The 21834-nt window shown below is 51.4% G+C and overlaps 1 protein-coding gene across 18 annotated transcripts in view; it reads right to left on the reverse strand.

Annotated features, from left to right (window-relative positions):
- The window catches only part of Nfasc (neurofascin), a 160378-nt gene that overhangs the window by 10914 nt on the left and 127630 nt on the right, over positions 1-21834 (reverse strand). For 7 of the 18 annotated variants that reach the window (XM_026779881.1, XM_026779882.1, XM_013346721.2 and 4 more), the window contains 7 exons: positions 19853-20057; positions 18624-18746; positions 17412-17585; positions 14944-14958; positions 9762-10010; positions 6061-6177; positions 4670-4822 (listed from right to left, as the gene is read on the reverse strand). In XM_026779881.1, the coding sequence (XP_026635682.1) occupies positions 4670-4822; positions 6061-6177; positions 9762-10010; positions 14944-14958; positions 17412-17585; positions 18624-18746; positions 19853-20057 (1036 nt within the window). Of the gene's footprint in view, positions 1-4669; positions 4823-6060; positions 6178-9761; positions 10011-14943; positions 14959-17411; positions 17586-18623; positions 18747-19852; positions 20058-21834 lie in introns of those variants that run through there. The other 11 variants (XM_013346726.2, XM_013346725.2, XM_013346727.2 and 8 more) reach the window with 6 other exon arrangements.

Below are 21834 nucleotides of genomic sequence, written 5' to 3' on the forward strand. Positions count from 1 at the left end.
CAAGTGGATCCACCATCTCTCACGGCCTCCAAGTCCTGCCCTGGTTTCTGATCAAGTGGATCCACCATCTCTCACGGCCTCCAAGTCCTGCCAAGTCGGCTCCTCACAGGAAGCTGGCTTCATGGTGCTGTAACAGCCATGTCTCAGTTACTGTTTCGAGCGAGCTGACCTCTCCCACATCTACCTCCCCACCCTGACTCTGACCTCAGGCAAGCCTTGACTTTGAGTTGGCAATCCTTTTAATCATCCCTTGTCCCCACAGCCAACTCCACAGCTGTGAGTTCAACACTCTTCCCTAACCTGTTGGCCTGAATTTCCATGCATGTTCTACATCTAAGGGCTGTTGCCAAGCCCTCCAAAACAACCTTGATACTGATATACCTAACCCATGCATGTCAGTACTCGGGTGCAGCAGGGCTAGTGGGACCACTCCCACATGCCATTCAGACAATGCTTCCCTCATTTCCTGCCTGTCTGGCCTTCTTCGTGCCTTGTTCCCATACCACCTAAGACTCTAGACTGCCACCTGGCACTTTTCACATTCTCTCCTCCCTCCAGATCCTCTGTGAGGGCCCCAGTCTACCCCTTCTCTGGACTAGGCTCTCACTCTCCCTATTCCACACAAATGAACATTTAATTGTTTCGTTTCCAATTGTGCTGCTCCAGTCTTTGTTGCGGGAGGTCCTTCCGCTCCTCCAGCCTATAGCCGCTGAGATACCAGCCCATTGGGGCGTGGTCTCTCTCCCTTTAAAAAAGCGGCCACTTCCTTCTCTCGCTCTCTTCACTTCCTGCTCGGCTGGCGACTAGACTCCCTTCCTGGTTGTACAGAGGGCTGACGGTGATCTGTAAGTTTTTTCCCCTTTAAATAAATACTACCCTATTAATTATAATTCCAAACTGCTGTGGCATTGTTTGTGACTTACGCCTACAAGTCTTGAGAGCAGGGTGTCGGGACCCTCCCAGTACGCAGGATAATGAGATCACGTAATATGAGTGAGCAGTGACTACTTACAGATCAACACAGTCACTTAATCCTAAGGTAAGAAAGATAAACTGAGACCCCACACCAGCCAGTGGCCACATGGCTCCTCCTTTCTACGTACCATGCCTAGGCAGTAGGTGAGGGGATTACTTCACTTGTGTTTGGACAGTGGCACCCATATTTTGCAGAGAGGTTGGTTTGCATCTCTGCAACGACCCGTTTGCACCCCCATCTTCCTTGTGTTTGTTCTGATACTCTGGCAGACATCTCCACGACATGCCCTTTCTCTTCAGAAAGAAGGTCATGAGGCCTGGGGAAAGTGGTTACAGGGGCAGTTTAGAAAGCAAAGGCAGAGTTCCCCTCCTGACAGTACCAGGCAAAGTTGAAATGTAGCTTCAGAGTTGATAGGAAAATGTAAAAAAAATAAATAAATACAAATTTTTGCGAACCTCAGACACAAAACCAACTGACGACACCTTACTACAAAGTAAGTTGGTTCCTCAAGAATAGAAAGCAGTAGAACAATGGAACGATCTCAGCTTAGATTGAGAGCAAGTCATTTTAGTGGGGCTCCAGAGGTACTATACTTGACCACCAACGCCACATTCATTGATCTGTGGAACTGGCCCGGAGACGCCAACACTATCAACCTCCAGAGACAGCATTCATACTTCCCACCTCCAACCAGAAACGACAGGAGCTGCTCTTTTTCCTAATAAGTCCAAGTCCAAATGCCGCTTGCCCTGGACTAGAAGCATCCATATTCCAGCCTTCTAAGCCATACCTGAAGCAAGACTAGTCTTCCCTGTGGCAGCCAGAGGGACTGCCTTGGAGCAAGCTTCCATCTAATTAATCTATATACCACACTTTGCAAAATTAGCCAGCCTTCCCAGGGTTGGGCAATGTTTTTGAGACTGGAACGGAGTATACAGAAACATAACTTTCTCAGTCTAGTTTTGTCTGTGCCTTACGTTGACTGAGCCTATAGTCGCCTATACTGCCTTAACCCTGGGCGGTGCACCAAAATCACATTTGCATTAATCCTGCTGGAGACTCAGAGTCATATCAAGTGTTAGGCTTGGTACTAGGGGCAGTTGGCAACTTGGGGAAAATGCATTTGTCCATAGTTGTTAACCTCTCTTCAAATGGTTGCTAACAAACTCATTTTATTCAAACATAACACGAATGAGTCATTCCGTGGGCCTTGGTGCCAATTCCAATTTGGGCAGATGTTAATTTTACTTCTCCCTGGAAAACTTCATGAAACCTCCAACCTGTTTTTAAGAGATGGGAAGTTCACTAGCTAACCAGACAGTTCACTGGACTCCCATGTGTGGCTGGAGGAATCCGGCTTGGCCATACACAACAGGCTCATCATTGAAAGTCACTCTATAAATGGATGAGCAACTACTATAACAGGGACGACTTTTCCTTACACACAGTGAGGTTGTCCTTCCTCCAGTCCCATGTCACCTTTCCCCCATACACCCTGTCCATCCTACAGTGTCCCTGGTCTCCATGAGGTCCGCGTTGTCTGCCGCCTGATTCCAATGCTTATGCCAGCTCCAGCGTCCCAGTGGGGAAGCACGGATGGGCCTGTTAACATCTAGGGTCATGTATTTGTATCTGGCTTCAGATGCTTTAACAAGGGATGATTGAGTTCCCAGTGTGATCTTTCTGCTGAGGGTTAGAAATCCTGCCAGCATCCCCAGAAGTCCTTTCTCCTTCCTTCCTGAACCACGGCTGCATGTCATCTCCAGACTAAAGTGACGGCCTGTGGTGGTAGGGGCCCAGCGACGTTCAGAAAGCTGTGCTTTGATGAAACATAGAGATCTGGGGGTTTGTGTGGACTTGCCTCTGGAGTCCACCTACAGGAAACTGTTTTGACACAGGTTTGCAGGCACACGCAGACTTTAGAGACTTAAAACATTTTCTTTTCTGTGTGTGGTTTGCACACAGTTTTAGCTGGCCTAGGAGGAAGCAAGAAGCCTGAACTCAGAGACAGGGGACTGAGTGTGGATGCTCCAGCTTGCCTGAGAAGGGGTCTGGGAGGACTTGTGAATGCTACCCGCTTCTGTGGATCTTAAGGCAGGGAAGCAGACAGGGCATCTCCAGATTCAGCGCAGGGAAAGAAACACAGGTATTGATGACAATATTCAGAACCAAGTATCAGCAGCCATTATTCAACCCCCAGCCTCCAATACTGCATGCTTAATACTTGAAAAAGATTGGGTCAAACCCAAAGGGAGGGTCTGGTCCTTTTCTCCCTGGCTCTCTCTGGTCCTTATCCACAGCACCAGAGAGGCAGAGCTCTCAAGACAGGCAGTGCTGGACTCTCCAGCCTTTCTAGGATGAAGTTCTACCCTCAGGTATCATCTCTGCTTCTTACCCATGAGCTAGGCTCAAGTCTATAAAGAAACAAAATCCAACACATCCAAGAGTTTGGGATCTCCAACCAGGTCAGAGTCCAGCTACCTGTTCTACTTTGTCAGCTGCCCAGACGCATGGCTTCCCGTGTAACAAAACGGCCTGGTTGGTTACTCAGATGCCCTGCCCGAGTGCACCTGGCTCATCTTAAGCAAGGAACGGCACACTCAGATTCTGTGGGCTGGACTGGTAGAGGCACAGCAGGGAAGACACACCAGGAGGGGCCAGGCCAGCAGAGGCAGAGAGAGTTGGGATGCAGATGGACAGTGGCTCCCTACAGACAAGTTTCCAGCATTGGCCTCATATGGCTGGCCGAGGGAACGGTCATGAATATTCAAGCCAGCATTCAGAAATTCACATAAATCATTGTGGGGCTCCCCCATCCTGTGCGTCTAATAACCCGCATCTGACTAGGCCATCCCTAGAGGCGAAGGCTGATCCTTTTCTCTCTTAATCCCTTTCCCTACCTCCGCTTAGCCCCAGGGCTTCAACTTGGCTGTGTCTCTGATAGGAAAGATACACACAAACCCACACCCACAGACAAACAAGAGCCTCTGTGCTCTGGAGATTCCCAGCTACCCCCACCAGAAAAGAAATGTCTAAGCCCGGCCCCTTCTAGGTCCCTAGGGCTCCAGGTCACCTAGCCATTTGCTCTAAAGATGATGCTTCTCTCTCGAGGCTGAAGCTCCTACAGAGCCAGACTGTCATCCTGTCCTAACATGATTAAAAATCAGAAACAACAGCCCAAACCTACTCACTTTTAGGCAGGACAAACTTGGAGTGACATTAAATAAAAACAAAACACACTGATGTCGGCAAGGCAACAACACACACATTGATCCCAGGTTTGGATGCTGGGGAGACTTCTGAACCCAGACCCCGGGCTGCCCTCTCCCCTCATTCTGTCTGGAGAGAGCAAGCTCCCAAACAGTGGTGCAGACCCTCTGGCATTCTCTGGGCCTCACACACAGTGCATGCACTGAGCTCTTTGTTAGACATGGTGAGGAACCAGGCATCCCCTGTCCTCATTATTCCGTCCTTTGTTTCCCACGTAGCCCCCCTGGCCCAGAGCCTGCCTTGCTTTCCACCGAGGCATGCACACCGGACTCTTCTGACTTCCTGCAGGCCAGAGGCACGCCATGCAAGGCAAGGAATGGGGTGGAGATGAGACCTGTTCCCAAGAAGAGACAAGCAGGAAGCTGGGGATGAGGATGAGATGCCCATGCTTGCGGGGGATGGCAAGGCCAGATCCCCTCTCACCTGTACTGGTCATAAAGGTGATGACGGTACTGCTGATGCCCTCGTTGTCCCGGGAATACACCCGCAACGTGTACGTCATCCCGGGATAGAGGTCTGTCAGCTGTATAGGCTGGGCCTGGGCCTTAACAGGGACAGTTTTTTTCGTATGGTTGCCTGGGGAACAGAAACCTAGGTCAGCTTACAGCCAGGCACCAGGAGCTGGAGAGAGTGTTTAGGTCCCTGTTCACCTGTCAAAAGCAGAGAGGTGGGGAAAGGGGGCTAAGGCTCCCAGAGTTTTCATTCCACCACACAGAACAGGCAGCTCCCTGGCGCCCCAGCATGCAACTCTAACTCTCATGGGAAATCTCCCCTGAAGTCTCCCTTCCTCACCAGCCTCAGCACTAGGCATAGCAAGACTGGCTGCTTTGGCCTTGACGGATGTCAGCTGCCTTGGAAGTGACTTGCTTTCTGTGTGAGGGCTTCCTGGAGAGCCAGCATGCTGGTGAACGCATCACATGGTTAGTGTCTCACACAGAGGCGAGACAGGATCCTTGGCTTTCACCTCATTCTCTTGGTTTCGCCTCTAACTCTTTGCCACATCGCAAAGTCACACGTCAGACAACATAGCTATGTCTCTGGGTTGTGGGAGGGAAGGATGGTGGCAGGAAGTGGAAACCATCCAGACCTAAGTAGGGACTGCAGACCCTGAGGATCTGAAGCCCTCCTCTGATCACAGAACCCAGCATCAGGGTCTCGTTTCCTGAGAGTTCTTGGGGAGAGGGACTACTTCAGCTGTGTTCTCTGGTTGGAAGCTTATTGGCTTCACTGCTTCTAGCACAGGTTAGAGAGGTGTGGGCTTCGCCCTGCAGAACCAGGTGCCCTTGCCACCTTCTGCATTCCATTCGGTGTTTGTGTGTTTGTCTGTCTGAATCCCAAGCTCTGAGAGAGTGCCCAGTTCATCTTGAACCACTGGCTGTCTGGTCTGTGTCTGCTGCTTCCCACTACTCTGTGAACAGAGAGCCACTGCAGCTCAGGTCTGTGCCCGGGACCATATAGCAAAGAAATCAGAACACCCAGAGTCTCAGGCAGGAGAGTAACTCAGAAACGAGACCCGGCTCACTTTCGGATACTCAGAATCCTCATTCTGGACAAGAGTGGATGCAGGTCACAGTCCACAGACCCTCTACAACACATGCATTCGCTAATGGCTTTGGAAGTCCCTTCCTGTGCAAGTCTGCTCCTTCTACCTCTGCTCTCTCTCGCAGAGATCGATTTCACGAGACCACAATGAAGCCAGACTAAAAGGCTTCTACGCCTGGGGGACCTCAACAGGATCTCCTTAATGGGCATCTACCACTTCCCGCCACTGCTGCACCACTGCCGCCACCCCCACCCCACATAGCAATGCTTACTGTCGATGTACTCAACCACAAAGTCAGTTCCAGGCCTGAAATTGTGCTTCCAGGTGATGTTGGCCCATTTACTGTTGGGGAGCACCGTGACGTTCCAAATGGACTGTTCATCGGGGGCTGGCAGACGGGTTAGAAGAGGAGTTAGTGGTGAGGAGACAGGCAGGCAGCCCAGGCGACTCAGAGAGGCACGTTGGTTCACACACGTGCATACTCTCACACCCAGAGTCTGCTGGGAAAGGGAGGAGTCAGGAACAGCTGTGCTACTCTGGGCCCAACAGAGCTACAGGCTGCAGTCTTGACTGCCAGGCCAAAGGTACCCAGCGATGCCCAGGAGCAGCAGCCAGGGAACCTGTCTGCAGGTGACGGGGATCAGGAAGTTGTTTCTCACTCCTCACAGGAAGGGGTTAGGAACAAGGGCGGGTTTTCAGCCCTACCACCTGAAACACTAATCTGGGTTTATTCCTCTTTGGATCCCTTGTCAGAGTTTGAACCGTGCAAGGAAAGAGGCAAAGAAATAGCCCCATGGTCAGGATGCTGGCGGGGGCGTGGTGGTGGTGGAGGGGGGAGGCTTTCCTCCTTCAACCGGAAGGAGGGGAGCTGCAGGCATATGGCTCAGTACAGGATGCTTCCTGGGCATTCAGGTTCCATCCCCAGCACCACCAGAAGAAAATCATGTAAGAATGGGTTAGTATGAGTGACTAAACACAGGGAAACCCCCCTGGCTTCCTGATCCTAGAGAATACTAATCGGGTAACTTTGATCTGAGGCCCTCGGGTTAATGAGAGCCTGGATGACCTGTATTGTGCCCTAGACCCTCAGGGTCCCTGGTACAGTCAGAGCCGATGTCCCTGACACAGGCTAGATGGGACCAAAAGAGGATGAGCTTTCCTGGGCATCCAGCCCTTTAGTGTCCTCTATATGAGGGGAATCCTGCTTGTTGAGAGCCGCCGAGGCTTGATCGCCTCATAACAGAGAGGACATTAATTATCAGGCCCCCCGGGGGGCTGGGAGCCACTTTATCAAAGCCAAGGTGCTGTCTGCAACCGTAGCCCACATGCAGGAGAATGGCTGTAGCCTTCAGATGCCAGAGTCCCAGAAGCCTGATTACCACATTTACCAGCAAAGATGGAACAGCAAAGGAATTGCAAGGATGCTTGTAGTTCGAGGGCTTTACAAACGTGGCTCCTGCATATTTAATTAGAATGCCGGGGGGGGGGGGGGCGGACACTGTCACCAACTGGGTTGTCAGGTCTAAATGAATAGAGTATATTGGCGATGCATTTATTCATTATCTAGCTGACATGTGATTGAGTCTGCAGGGCTGAGGAAGTGATAAAAGATTTCCCGATTTTCACTTCAAAGAAGTGTTGTGTTTTTTTTTTTCCTACTGCAACCCTGTCAGGTGTTGTTTGCCCCAGGTGAACACAATGTGCATCAAGTGAGGGGCTGAAAAAAAGGCTCTACTGGTGCCAAGAAGGCCTGCTGCCTGGGAGGGAGGGAGCCAGGTTTCTTTTCTGTTGCGTGTTCCGTTTTGATCACACTGGCTGCTTTAGTAATTCACTCGTCCTGGAAGTTCAAGGATCTTGTAATAGTCACGAAGTTGAATGGTCCTGATTTGGGGGAATCTTTCTTGCTCCTTACCTCTGGACCCTGTACCTCGAAACTTTGCACCTAAACAGCCTGACCCCTAGGGTGATACTGAGCCAAACTGAGGGAATGAGGAGCAGGGTGATGCTAGGGAGAGATGGAAGTGAGTGAAATGCTTGGCGTGCCAGCCTGTCAGACTGAGTGCGGATCTCCATGCCCAAATAAAAGCTGAACACAGAAGCACACGTGTCTGTTACCGCAGACCAAGAGATGGGAGGTGGACACTCGCAGGCTAGCATGTGCAGCAAGCAGCAAAGGGCCAGAGACCCTGTCTCAAATCCAGATAGTTGGAAAGCCAGCGCCTACTCTCAAGGTTGTTCTCCCGTCTTCATGTACGGCCCTGCATTCACACATACTAACATACGTGCAGTAACATACAGGCATGCACACTCATGCATGCATATGTGCATGCAAGCACACACACACATCATACACACACAGAGAAAAGAAAAGCCCAAGCAATGGGAGACCGAGATGATTTTGGGGTGGGAACCATACAGAAGGGTCCGGATGATGACTGCTAAAGAACTGGGGTGCTCAGAGGAGGGGACCGTGAAGGTGAGCGCTCAGCACTTTTGAAACCAAAAGGAGGCTATGATTAGCATGCACTGTTCCACGGATTCCTAGCACACCAAAACTAGGGAGTAGCACCCAAATCTAAAAACAACACAAAGGACGACACCCTGAAAAGGTGTTATGAAACATTGCATATTAAGATGTAAGACAAGATGAAGATGAATTTCATCTAAAAGATTCCTGGGAAGCTGAGAAACCTCACAGCTGTCCCCAAGCTCTCAGGGCTGTGGCCAGGCCCTCTGCAGCTTCAGACGGGGTCTAAACCTGAGCTGTGAGTCACGGGGCCAGTCCTGCCTGATTTAAGAGTGATGTTTCTAGGTCAGGAATTGCCAGGGAGCAAGACTCATTGTTTTTGAATTCTTGGCTCACTTCTGTGAATTCAAAGCACTTTAAGGATTCAAAGGCCTGAAAAAAGATGCTTCACTATGCCCTAGAGGGCAGCAGTCCCTAAGGCGCTGACAGCATCTGATTGTGCAGAAGGCATCTCCTGGGTTGACTTCCCCCCAAATTTCATGTTTATGTTCTAGCATTGTGCCTGTAAAACACATCAGCATTTCCAAGTGCTGAGGAACACATCAGCTGTGAATCACTGCCTCTGCCTGAGGTTCACTTAACACCACATTGTTGAGTTAGAGCAAATACTAACAGGGGCATCATCTACATCCAGAGACTGAGAAGTGGGTGTTGGGAGGCAGTGAGGCTGGGGGAATGGGAGCATCCCGGACACTTCCTGGCAGTCTTTTCAGCTGCCCTCTGGGCCCAGGAAGGTCGAGACCCTCTGCTCTACGATAATGGGAGACTGATGCTTGATATTCAGAAATGACTGAATTCTCCAAGGCTCTTCTATGCTCAAAGTCTAGGGACCCTAAAGGCCATCCCAGAACTCCTGCAGTTCTTCCTCCAGGTATACATTTTAGCGGTGTATGGAAAAGAAATGGAGCATTGTTGGGCACTAAAACAAGACCTGGTAACAGTTTCCTGCATGCTCTAACTTTCGAAAAGAAATATCAGCAAGAATTCCTTGGGGACAGAGGTGCAAGGAAGGGGCAGGGGATCCAGAAGCAAAGCTGCATGGCGTGACAGCCACTCCCTCCTTCTCTTCTAGTCTCTGGCCCTAGAGGTGGACAAACATGGTGCAGCCAGAAGCTCTCTTGGCCAGGCGCACAACCACTAGAACCTTCCCTTCTCACCACATCTGTTCCTGAGTGCCCATCCCTAAGCTGACGATTTGGCATACGATTGAAGTTCTCTCTGTCGAAGAACGGCAGGATCTGACTAACATAAGGAGTGCTGAGTGGTGGGCGACCACCCCTGTGTGCTCAGGGTGGGAACTCTGGGCCCTGTGTGCAAAGTAAAGCATGGGTGGGACTAGTCAACATCACCCCAGAGCCCACCGCTCAGCTGGAGAAGTCTGGGGTTGTCTGGAGAAACTAGGAGGTGGGCTCAGAGGGGCCAGGAGCATGGGCAATGCACCATACCGGTTTCGTGAATCTTAGTCCCAATGGTGGTAGTGAGAGGACTCTCCGTGGTGGTGGTGGTGATGGTGGTAGTGGTGGTTGCGGCAGTGGTTGTAGTAGTTGTGGCGACAGTGGTGGCGATGGTGGTAGGTACGGCAGTTGGGATGATGGGGACTGTAGTGGCTTCACTGGTGGCAGCAAGAGCAGTAGCATCAGTACTGCTCACTAGGCCTGTGGCACCCACAGTAGTCGGGGGCAACGTGGGAGGAGCTAAGAGGGAAATGGGAAATAACCGAGTCTGGTTGGTCTGGTAGCCCCCAGCTAGCACATCCGGCCCCCACGTGCAAGGCAGGCAGCCCAGTGGGAAGATGGGTTCAGAAGTCAGAAGCCTCCCCAAGCATCCGCACTGGTCCAGGAGGACCCCAGCAACCGATATACAGCCATGGAGGGGAAGAGAATGAAGCCGGCGTGGGCTTCATTTTCTTCTCATGGTCTGTGTAGTTTGAAGCACCCAGCATGCATCCAACCAGGAACCAGATTAGTGGCCGAAGAACACACGGACTGAATCACTTGAATCCCAAGGATGGCACAGAGTATGGGCCCCCATACCACCCAGAAATACTATGTGGGTCCAGTCCTGGAGACTCAGCTCAGAGGAGATGTGGGCAGGTGACTGGGATCTGCCCTTCAGGGACCCAGAGCAGCATGCCTCTTCCAACCCTTCACTCCAAAGTCCCCCTTTATCATCTTTGTGGTTTCTGTCTGCCTCTCTCATCTCTCCCTTCTTTGTCTATTGGCAGCTGCTCCCACCCCTGCACCGAAACTTCTAGTGCCTGCCCTTCTGTCTAAGACGCGTAGGGTCCACGCACCCCAAGTCCTTCCTGTTCACATTAGAACCTAGAGACAACCTTAGTCTCCCAGCCACAGAAAGACACACAAATCATAGCAACAAAGGACTTGAGTGCCAGGCTCCCTCTCTGTGGAAGTCTTCATCTGGGTCACAGCCAGGCTCCTATGTGGCCTGACTTGCTCATTCTCCACCTCCATCGAAAGCGGACTTTTTTATATTAGTTGGCCTTGGGGCCTAGTCCACAGATGCAGGCACTTTTCCATACCGTTCCTCTTCTACAGAACTATCAGGGAAACTAGTGAGGGGACTCCTCTCCATACGGTCAGGGTCAGGACTTGTTCAGACTCATAGTGTGAGGGTGACCAGGCTCTCTCTTGTGATGTCACTGCTAATGATCTGACCTCTGTTTACTCTGTGGCGTTGGCAGTAGGCAGGGACTTAGACATAAACAGTAACCGGAACTTCTGAGGAATTGTGATGTCTCACTGTGCCTCAAATCTCCAGAAATACTGAAAAATAATCCCCCTGCATCGCCCACCCTAACGGAAGAGGGCCAGGCCAGGGATGGAAGGGGAGAACTTTCCCCCGGAAGAGTCAGGCTCCTGAGCCTAAGCCGTTTCAACTGGAACCTGACATATTGATCTTCCCTGGGGTCTGGTGTTATAAGCCCTTACTGGGAAGAAGGCCCCGGAAGCTTCCCTACTTGCAAAATCAGAGCTATTAATGGCCCTAAGTGTGGGGACCACAAAGTCACACTGGGAAGATGACTGTCCATTACATCTCAGCGAATTCAAGGAACGTTCAGAGTCAGTAACACTGCATCCCCCACCTCCAGCAACTTCCAGGCATCAAGAAGGCACAGGGAGGAGAGGGCAGAGTAGGGACAGGGGGCGGAGAGAAGCCTTCCTCCCTTAACTTTTTTTTCCAGGGAGGTGTGTTCAGCCCTAGGCCAGAAAGTCACCTCAGCACGAAGGGACTGACTTATCCTACCCACCAACATGCTTGGGGAAGCAGGGATTCACAACCAGAAAAGCTGACAGACTGGGAGGTTCATGAAGCTTAGCTGCCTCAGGGCTGGCCCCATATCCACCATGACCTTGGCCATAAGAGACAGACAGGAAGAGATTTTGTCCCTCTGAGCAAAGCAGCTCTCACTTAGCTCTTTATGAATGATGTGTTTTTTTAGTACCTTCTGCCAGATGAAATGTTCACCAGGCCCTCTTCTCTCTGGCTATCCATAAGGTGTCATGAGAAAATACTCCTAGTCATGGGAGCCACTGCCCTGCCCCGTCACACAGCCCGGGGACCTGCATTTCCTTTCCCTCAGGTACAATAGCTGCTTGTTTCCCAGGGCCCATGAGTTCAAGTCCATTTTCCTCCGGGTTCTCCTATGACCGCATTGTTTAACACACAGGGACGCACGCTCGCATCTCTCCTCCCTCTGAGCCACGTTTCCCAGGGCAGTCCAGCAAACGCCCTGGGACAGAGATGCCGAGAGGTTAGAACAGGCTTCCAACTTTGTTCTGCAGCTTGGAGACGAGGGTGAGAGAGGACTATGTGGACGCTTCCAGTCCACAGTCCCCCTCCTCGGACAGTCGCTCCTACCAAGTATAAAGTATATTCTCTGTGGTGATAGTACCTGGGTACTTTCCCCTGGGCTCTGAGGCAAGCAAGCATCAGGGTGTAAGTGAGAAGGAGAGTTGGGGAGGGAGGGCAGGAGCTACTGGCCGCCTCCAGGGGCGCCTCAGCGAGGTTCTATAAGGAGCAGATCCTCAGAGGCCACCGCAGGCAAATCAGCATGCCCCTGACGCACTCACTGCTGTCCATTATCTCCAGGATGGAGGGCTATAGGATACAGGAAGGGCAGAGGCCAAGGGGAAGGCACTGGAGCCAGAGAGAGAATGGTCCAAAGCTTGGGACAGGCACGAAGCCTGGAAGAGGTAGAAAGGAAGGGATGAACTTTACACAAAGAAACTAGGATTTCCCAGGCCATTCAGAGCATTTGATTCCTGGACTGAGCTGGGGCTGGCGAGCCCTAGAGTGAGGCTAATATAAATGGAAGGGACTACAGGATAAGCAGACATATTCCTATGCTAGAATGTCATTTTTAGTCACAGCAGGAACTGTGAGTTTGGTACTGATTGGTGGTCATAGCAGGCCAGCAACCTAGAGAGAGCAGTAAGTGTCAAGTCCCTAAGATGGTTTTAGGGCAGCCTAGATCTGGAAGCCAGGAGTCGGCCAAAATAGGATGGGCCAACCCTATAGACTGTCTAAGGTCCCAAGGAAGACACAGGGCTAAGGACCTGAGTATTGGAGGGAGAACCGTGCAGAGATGGAGATGGCATATCTTGCTCATTTTTTCATCCTCCTAAACCTGCCACGGAGCTGAGTTTCTATCAGCTACCCACCCACCATTTGCAGATCTGCGTCAAAGACAAGAACAGCTCCCAGACATTCCAAGATGGAATGTTCGCTCCAAGATTGTCCACATGGCATGAAGACTACCCCAGCCAAGTCACAGATTGTTAGACAGATGGGCCGCAACCCTAGCAGACTGAAGATACAGGTGGACGTGAGGGATTATCTTCACTGGGCAATATAAGAACTGATCAATCTCGGGGGAAGGGCCGAGGTTTGCTGAGGATGAGAAGGAAGAGGATGGTGTGCTGGACGCTGCTGCTCCTTTGGAAAACATACCGAAGCTCTACTGCCCCCAGAAGGCGTTGTGTACACAAAACTGAGAACATCTGATATTACTGGCATGGCTCCACTACAGAAAGGTACAATCTGCCCTTCCCAGAGCCTCATGTGGAAACGGAGCCTGGGAAACATTCTTGATTGACAGCAGAGACCCCGGGCCCACTCTGCATGGTGTGATGAGTTTAGATCTTTTAAAATTGGAAGGAAGAAGTGGAAGGGGGTTGGAACGGCACCTCTCATTCGCCCTGTGTCGGCAGCTCACAGAAGGACGGCAGAGACTGCCCTCCGCACGTGGCAGACTTCTTGCTACTGGATCCGGTACATTGGGTCTGGAGTGCCAGAATGGGGAGGGAGGCAGAAAGATGCTTTGAGTTGACTTGTCCCAAGTACCTGCTGTCACAATTGTGGAAGAGACTCACACAGGAAGACAGGGCAATCATCCCTCTAGTGTGGCAAGAATTGTTTGCTCTATGGTCCCCAGGCCCTGGACAACTCTGCATCTCACATCCTGGAAGAGGGCTTTAGATCTTGTGGGGAAGCACTGACCTGGGTGGCTGGCCTAGTTGCTGGTGGGGGAATAGGGTTGAGGGAAGGAAGCTTGGTGGTGTTTTTTAATTAATGGCAGATCTAGCTGGCAAACCATGAAAACATAAGGAGGGTAGGCAACAGAAGCAGAACCAACTTAGGAAGGAGCAGGGGTGGGGGAATAAATGGGCATAGGTAGGAAAAAAAACCAAGAGGACTAGGCAATACACAGTAAACTTGGATTCCTGCCTGGCACTTGATTCCATCACCCAAAGCTTGTGTCTTTACAAAGCTCATGTCTTCCTAGAGCTTGCTTCTGCAGGTACCAGTGTGCCCTGGCTTTTAGCCTTTGTAATATCCTAGGCATTCTGTCCTCAGATCACAACTCATGGAAAAATTCAAGCTCAGAGGACCAGGAAAGGATCCCTGGTGTCCCTCGCCTAGTTCTCTGGCTTGAGGCCCGCCCTCTACAGTAGAGCCCTTTGACCAACAACATGAGGACTGAAGGGTGACATTGTTAGCAGGCGCCCAGCTCCTGACCCCAAAGGAGAGGTCTCTCTCTACACCAAATACTGAGAAGCTGAGTTTCTGAGTCAAGGAAATCGTCAGTCCCTGACACCCAGTGAGACTCCAGGTCCTGGAGCCTGCTTCACTCACAGACATGCTTGCTTATTCTCACTGAGCAGAACATATGCTAGCTGGTGGAATGGCGCTGGGTCCCCCCCATGCAGCATGCAAGGCTAGCATGCAGCGTGTGCTCACCCTTTCAGGGGACTGTGGCACCATCAGGTCCAGGAGCCAGCTGTTCCCACTATAGTATGTCTTCTAGAGCTATCTATATGCTCAGAGATGTCAGGTCCAGCAAGACTCGGGTGGCCACAATAGGTAATCTACACACGAGACTCCTTCCAAGCCAGTCTCCTAAGTAGGGGCATGCATTACGTGAAAGGAGGGGGCATGGTCACCTCCTCTAGCCACCTTCCTTCCCAGTCTGGCTTCTCCACTGAAAGGGTGAGCCTGGAGCATGCTTTCAGCCTGAGTCACTGTCTCTTGCTGGGCTCTGGCCAGCATGGGCTCCACCTGCACTGCCCCATGCCGTGCCCATTACCTCTGTTGGTGGTACAATACCTGCGGTTGGAGTAGCTTCAGATACAGCACCCAAGATGGCCAGAGAGAGAGGGAGAGAGAGGGAGGGAGGGGGAAGAGGATGAGAGGGAAGAGAAAACATAGGTGAAACCACAGAAGAAAGTAGAGAGGGTCTGGCTCAAACCTGACTCCAGCGCTATTACTATGGTACTCTTATTACTAAGTGGTGCTCTGGGAGTCATGCTCAACCCCGCTGGAGTTGGGTGGGTTCATTATTATTCGTCTGGGGCTTAGAGATCTTTCTGATACATCACATCTCAAATTCAAGGATTTGCCATATAAGAGGTGGCTGCAGGCACAGGTCAGGCAAAATGTTGTATTTACAGCTCCTTTTCCAAGGGTGTGTCCCATGCTGGCTGGGATAAGTGACCCCCTAAGATGCTAGGTGGTGTACGAGGAACTGGCTAGGCTCAAAGATAGCCTCTGCACCTTCACAGTTAGTGCTGGGCAATAGCGGGGGAGGGGTCATCTGTAGTGACATTACATTTGTATTATAATAAATAGAGCTTACCTGAAGATCAGAGAGTAAAACAGCCTTACAGACCAGGCAATGGTGACACACACTTTTAATCCCAGTCACACTAGTTTGCCACAAAAACCAGGCGGTAGTAGTGCACGCCTTTCATCCCAGGACTAGAGAGGAATATAAAATGGGAGGAGACAGCTCTCAGACACAGTCTCATTCTGAGATTCCTGGAGGCAGGATCGCCATTTTGGACTGAGGTAGAGGTAAGAGCCAGTGGCTGGCTGTTTTGCTTTTCTGACCTTCAGGTTGAACCCCATTATCTGTCTCTGGGTTTTTATTAATTGTGCTACAGCCACCCCCATCTCAGACTTTCAAAGTATATTGGAGCTCTGGAAGCACCTGGCCTGGTTCCCCACGACCTCAATCTCCCCTAGCAATTCTACTTCATGAAAATAGGAGCCAAATATGACCAAGAGTTCTGGAACAAATCTCTAAAGAGTTCCACAAATTTCAAAACATCTCTGTTTTCTTGCTCCCTGAAGTTGCAGGATTCTCCCCATCATGGTCACTGAAGTTGGGCAAAGGCTTTGTCTTCTGTCTTGTGCTGGGCAGAGAGGCTTTCTGCATCTCTAGAACTATAGAGAATGTGCCATAGCCTGGCAGTCTCTGGCAACAGATCCAACCAGATACTTACCTGAAGTCCACCAGCACTAACCAACTTCCTGTGTGTCAGGAGGCTGGAAGAGGACACCAGGATTGGGAGGAGACCAGAGAGGGACACTGGGGATCTGCAGTCCTCTAGCTTCTGCTAGGTGCTGGCCTCCTGGCCAGAGGAACTCAGGGCTGCTGAGGCAGCATGGCCTGGTGGCCCCCTTGGGAAGCACAATGCTTGCCTTCGATCAGAAGACCCTATCTGGACAGGGACCAGACCACAGGACCAGAGCCTCTCGGGAGGCAAGTATGAGTCTGGATCATGCAGCAATCGCAGGCATATTACCTCTTTTTTGATCTCTCCCTTGCATATTAAATCCCCAAAACTTCCTGCCCAAGGCAGCACCTTCATTAGGGCAGAAAGAACCAGACATTCTTGGTAGATGTCTCTAGACTTTATGAAATTTTATTACCTTTATGTCCCTTGCTTCTAGTGCAGTGTCCGACGTGGTACATGTGGGTGGGTGCTCAAGAAATGGTTGTTGCATAGACCACTGTACCTCTGGAAAGGCAACGAGTGGGTCCCCACCATTTTACAAGGAGCTGCCAAAGTTTTAAGGCATCTACAGGTTATGCTGAAGCCAGCATACATGCAAGTGAGCCAAGAGCGCCCTCTAGTGTACAATTAAGTCAGGTGCAGCTCTGGAGAGGGATCTTAGTGGTGGGGACTTGCCATGACTTAGGGTATCTGTTCACTTGTTCACTGTGAAGCTGGCTTGGCAAAGGGTTGTCCCAGCTTCTACTTCTCTGCGGCCAGACACCTCACCTTATTCAGGCTGCAAAGGGAGGGTGTATTTCCAGATCTACTCTTAATCTAGTAAAGCAACTTTGATCACTGCCCTTCGTCCTGTCTCCTTGGCCCTTGGCAGGATGTCCGCAAAGCCCTAAGGAAGGACTCTCAGTTACATTCTTGCCACCCTCAGTGGATGAGCTGTTTGCCTCTTCGGAGTTTATCAGAACAGTTATTTCTCATGTTTCCCCTGACCTCTTCCTACGTCCTTCCTTATTCCCCTACGAGGACAGACAGTTGACGCTAAGTAGCTGAGCAAGTCATGGCAAAGTGGAGGGCAAGGTCTGCCTGCATGTCTAAGAGTGATGACTTTTCCAGATACAATACTGGTACCCATTTCTCAGCAACCAAGACAGGCCACCTCTTGCGGTGGGCGGGGCTGAAGATTTGGGGCCTCACTTCCTCTCCATCCTGGAAGGCCAAACCCAGCTTCTGGTGTTTCTCTAGGGTCTTTCCCTCCAAGGGCTGTTACCATGGACCTACCTTCATTCGGAGGTGCTGGGGTCTCCTCTGTGGCTGCTTCTCCAGAGCCCACCTGCGTCCTGGCACTGAGGGAGAAGCGGTAGCGGGACACAGGGTCTGCCCTCTGCACTGAGAACTTAGTCTGGTTGGGAGAGAAGTTTTCCACCAGCTGCTTTCCCAGTTTGGTTCCATTAACTGGAGAGAGAGGCAAGTGGAAGGTTTAGTACCTGCATGGGTTCTAGAAGCGGTGGCCTGAGAAGTTTCTGGCAGGGGACTGGGCACAGGCTCCCTCCCCATGGAAGCACTGAGGTACTTCCATTGTCCCTGAGTCCCTGTCTCTAGCTTTCTGAAAGTCACGTGGTCAGTTCTGAAAGACCCGTTTACACTTCCCAAGCCCTCTGACAAGGTCAAATCTCTGGAATTCTTCTGTTCAAACAGGACTGGGAAAAGTTCCCAGGGCTTTTGAATGCTATTGCCCCATTTGTAAAAGGCCACTTTCTTCAAAAAGGTCAGTCCAGAGATCAATCAGAACAACAGGGAGGGCCCAGGGAGGGCCCCCCCGTGGTTGGTTGTTAAAGTGTCAACAATACGTCACCTGGCCCTTTGAGCTTCCCAGCGAGGGGCAGCACTGTCTACAGGCTAACAATCTTGAAGTGTGGAGACATTCCTGTTCCACCTGGAGATCCTGAGCTCCGTGGTAAGGACTTCCTGGCCCAGGCCCCCAGTTCAAATCATCCCACAGTAGTCTGCCAGACTACCTTACCAAAGTAGGCCTGCTTACAGTGTCTCTGAGCATCCTGGGATGCCTGCTTACAGTGTCTCTGAGCATCCTTGGATGCCTGCTTACAGTGTCTCTGAGCATCCTGGGATGCCTGTGCACACACTGTCTGCCCATAAGATGAAAGTGCCGGTGGGGGAGGGACTCTCTTCCTTAGATTTGTCGATGCTGAAGACTACAAGCTCTCTGAGGGTTGGGATGGTCTCTCTCAATGGACCAGAGGATGCTTTGTCTCCCTCCTGCAGAAGGAGCTGTGTAAGAAGAGCAGGGATTGGTCCTTGCCTGCCCCCTTTAATGACCAGGAACTTTTCCTTGGTACTATTCCCTATGCCATGCCTTCTGCACCCATCCAATGGATGGAGGCTTCCAATCTCCAGCCCGTAAGAAAATGGTGAGAAAGGGTTTGCGATTACATCTGATTGAGGAAAAAAAAAAAGCAAAAGGGCAGAACATACAGGCCACGTATTTGAGAGTGTATCCGATCAGGATTCCATTGGGGTGCTCCGGGTGATCCCACTCCAGGTTGATGGTCTCCAGGTTGGGCTGTCGGACTCTGAAACGCCTCGGGGCACTGGGTACTTGGGTAAGGAGGAGGGAGCCAGGAGATGAGGGCAGGGAGGATGAGGAGAACACAGAAAACAAAACACAGGCATGAAGGCATGACCTCAGGTATCCTGAGCTGGACCACTGCTGAAACAGGCCCTAGAACCTTGAGGGCAGAGCCTACTGCCTGCCTGGCAGGTATTTTCACCTGGTATGAAGCCAAGGGGGCTCGGATACTGTTGATGAGGTGGGGGAAGACGTCAAATGAGTTTTCCTTTAGCAACTACCCTGGACTTAGCACACACTAGGCTGCTTCAACCCTGCAAATATAACTCCAAATCATAGAGCCGCTCCCAGGCAGGGAGCCAACCATAACTGTCTGGTGGCAAGGGTGTAGTTCTCAGTCCCCAGCCAAGGGCTCTCGCCACTGGGTGCAGCAGCAGGCTCCAGCTTCTGAGCTGGGAAATATGGGTTCTCTGGGGGAGGAGAGAGAGACTCAGGATGGAGCACCCGGAAAAGGGTGGGGGTGAGGGGGAGAGGTTGATGACGGGAACCAAACTGAGGAAGGAGAGACAGGGATAAAGAAAACAAGAGGGAAGAACAAGAGAAGAGAAGAAGAAAAATGGAACCAGTTAAGGAGGGAGGGAGGCGAAACAGAAGGCAAAGCTCACGCTAAGTGGATAAAAGAAGCTATGGGGAACCAGGATGTGACTAGAACTTTGTAGATGTCTGAGCCACAGGGTTAGCTCAAACCATAAACCCACACGAGGGCGGATGACACTTGGCAGTACTCCGTACACACAGGCCAACTTCCCGGGAGTGTTTCTTGATGCCGAGGGGAGGCTTATGCAAGTCTTGGGTGCTGGTATGCAGGACATCGAGGTGGCCAGATGCACGTGTGACCTTCGCCTCAGAGAAGGTGCTGGGGTCAGTCTGAACATCCTGTGTCTGGAACGCATTGGCACACCACACGGATCTCTTCAGACACAAGTTTCGGTAAGGATGGGCCACCTTGGTGATGGTCATCAGCTTGCTGAGGTCACCCCGGCTGTCATGCCAAACCATGCTGGCGCTGCTCCACGCTCACCGGTGACACTACCCTCATCCTACCCCACCTTGAAGGGCTGCAGGTCAGACCTACCTCCTTCCGGGGTGGTGAATTCCTTCGTCTCACTGCGAGGCCCATCACCTCTCCCGTTGACCACAACCATCTCCAGCTTGTAGTTACTGTAGGGGAAGAGACGAGCCACCACGCCCCGGGGGCGGTCACCAGGGAAGCTGGCCTGCTGTCTCTTCTGAGACACCCACAGGTTCTTCAGCAAGCTGCTTTCCCTCCAGTAGTAAGCCTTTGAGACAGAGGCAGGCTGGTGAGGAGCCAGGCAGCAAGGCCAGGTTAGTGGTTAGTGGTGGTAGTGACTGGTCCTCCCTTTGCTTACTACAGTGTCCCAGTCTCAAAAGACCTCATCCGCCCCATGCAGGCTGGGGGGGGGGGGGCAGCCTTACAGTCCTCACTCACTAGCCACTCATGAAGAGAATGATGCTGAACCTGAAACAGGAGTGTGGTTTCACTCATTTTTGGAGCCATGCCACCTCTATGTCCCAGCCGGGTAACGTGCTGCACGGGGAGAGTCCAGGCCAGAACCACAAATGCGAATCAGGGATCCTGGTGCCGAAAACTCAAAGGCCACCTCAGTTTCAGTTGGATTAGTACAGTGTAGGGAGGCTGCAGGTGGGCATGCAAGGAGCAGGCTGTTTCCAACAGTCAGAGTACGGGCAGCAGTTGGTTTAATTCTCCGAAGCCAAATGATTTCTGTATGGTTGAAGATCTTTAGAGACGGCAGACACATGTCCAGGTAAGTTGGGGCACAGGGCTGTGCAGCAGCAGAGCTTGGATGGGAAGGGTGGCCTCGGAGGGTGGCAGAGGCGAAGGGTATAATGAAGGTCGTATTAGCAGTGGGTGAGAAACCACAGGGCAGTTTGCCCCAGCAGCGTCACCAGTGGAGTGGCGAGGAAGTCCAGACTTGCGGAGCTTTGGTAAGTACTTCAGTAAGAAAACTTTCCAGGTTGGTAGGTTAAGGGTTAAAAGTTAACGGTTGGGGAGGAGCTAGGTCAGGGACACTCGGCCTTCTTTTCTTTAGTTCACAGCCAAGTTCCTTTCCCAATAAGGGACTGACCCCTTCTGTCTGTCCCCAGCTGTCCATCAGCCAACTCTTGATGACCTCAGAAGTCACAGACCCAGCGGAACCCATGGCTACACTGTTCTCACTGCCAGCCGGCTGAAAGGCAGCTATCCTCCTGAGGGAAAACCCTACCATTGCTCCCCCAACCTCAGCCCAGCCCTCTGAGGACACACTACCTGACAGAAACTGCTCCCAGACCGAAAGCACAAGGCCAGGGCTTTCGGAATCTGTGTCCGGTAGCAGAGTTGGCTGCGGCCAAAGGGAGACAGCTTAGAGCCCTTCAGTGGCTTTTCCTGTTAGTGTGGCTTTCTGGAACCAGGTCAGGGAAGCAAACAGCTCAGCAGGGGTCTCTGAGGGAAAGGTTGTAGCTCAGAGGTGCTTCAGTGAGGCACACGAAGATACACGTTTGTTCAAACGTGCACACCAAACACATGTGTTCTACAGTACCAGCTCAAAGCCAGCACTCTCCTAAGGAGTTCTAGCTGAACTGGACCTTCAGTACACCACGTGTGTTCATGCAGTCATGAGCTGTGTGATGCTCTTCCCAGCAAGGGACCGTGAATAAGATTCTTTCACCTAGTGATGGTGCTGTAGCCATCATGATGTCACATTACCCTATATGTGTAGTGATGCTGCATAAACAGGTCTACTGGGCTGCCAATGACAAAATCAAAGCAATATGATTGGACTGCTCAGTAAGGAACATCACCAGGTTACTGCTTTACACATTTATAATAAATATTCTCTACGCTTCGTATTTACTCAGTACTCTCATTTTCCTGTGTAGTGCCGGGAATTGAACCCAGGTTCATGAATGTGAGGCGAGCCCTCTACCACTGAGCTACGCCCCTAGGCCTAACTTTATACTTTATCTCATTTTAAAATGCAGCCTACTGTAAAAACAGTTTTCAGTGTTACATTGGCAACGGCCTCACACAGCCTA

The sequence above is a fragment of the Microtus ochrogaster genome, chromosome 6 (assembly GCF_000317375.1).
Source record: "Microtus ochrogaster isolate Prairie Vole_2 chromosome 6, MicOch1.0, whole genome shotgun sequence".
In the NCBI taxonomy this organism is placed as follows: domain Eukaryota; kingdom Metazoa; phylum Chordata; class Mammalia; order Rodentia; family Cricetidae; genus Microtus; species Microtus ochrogaster.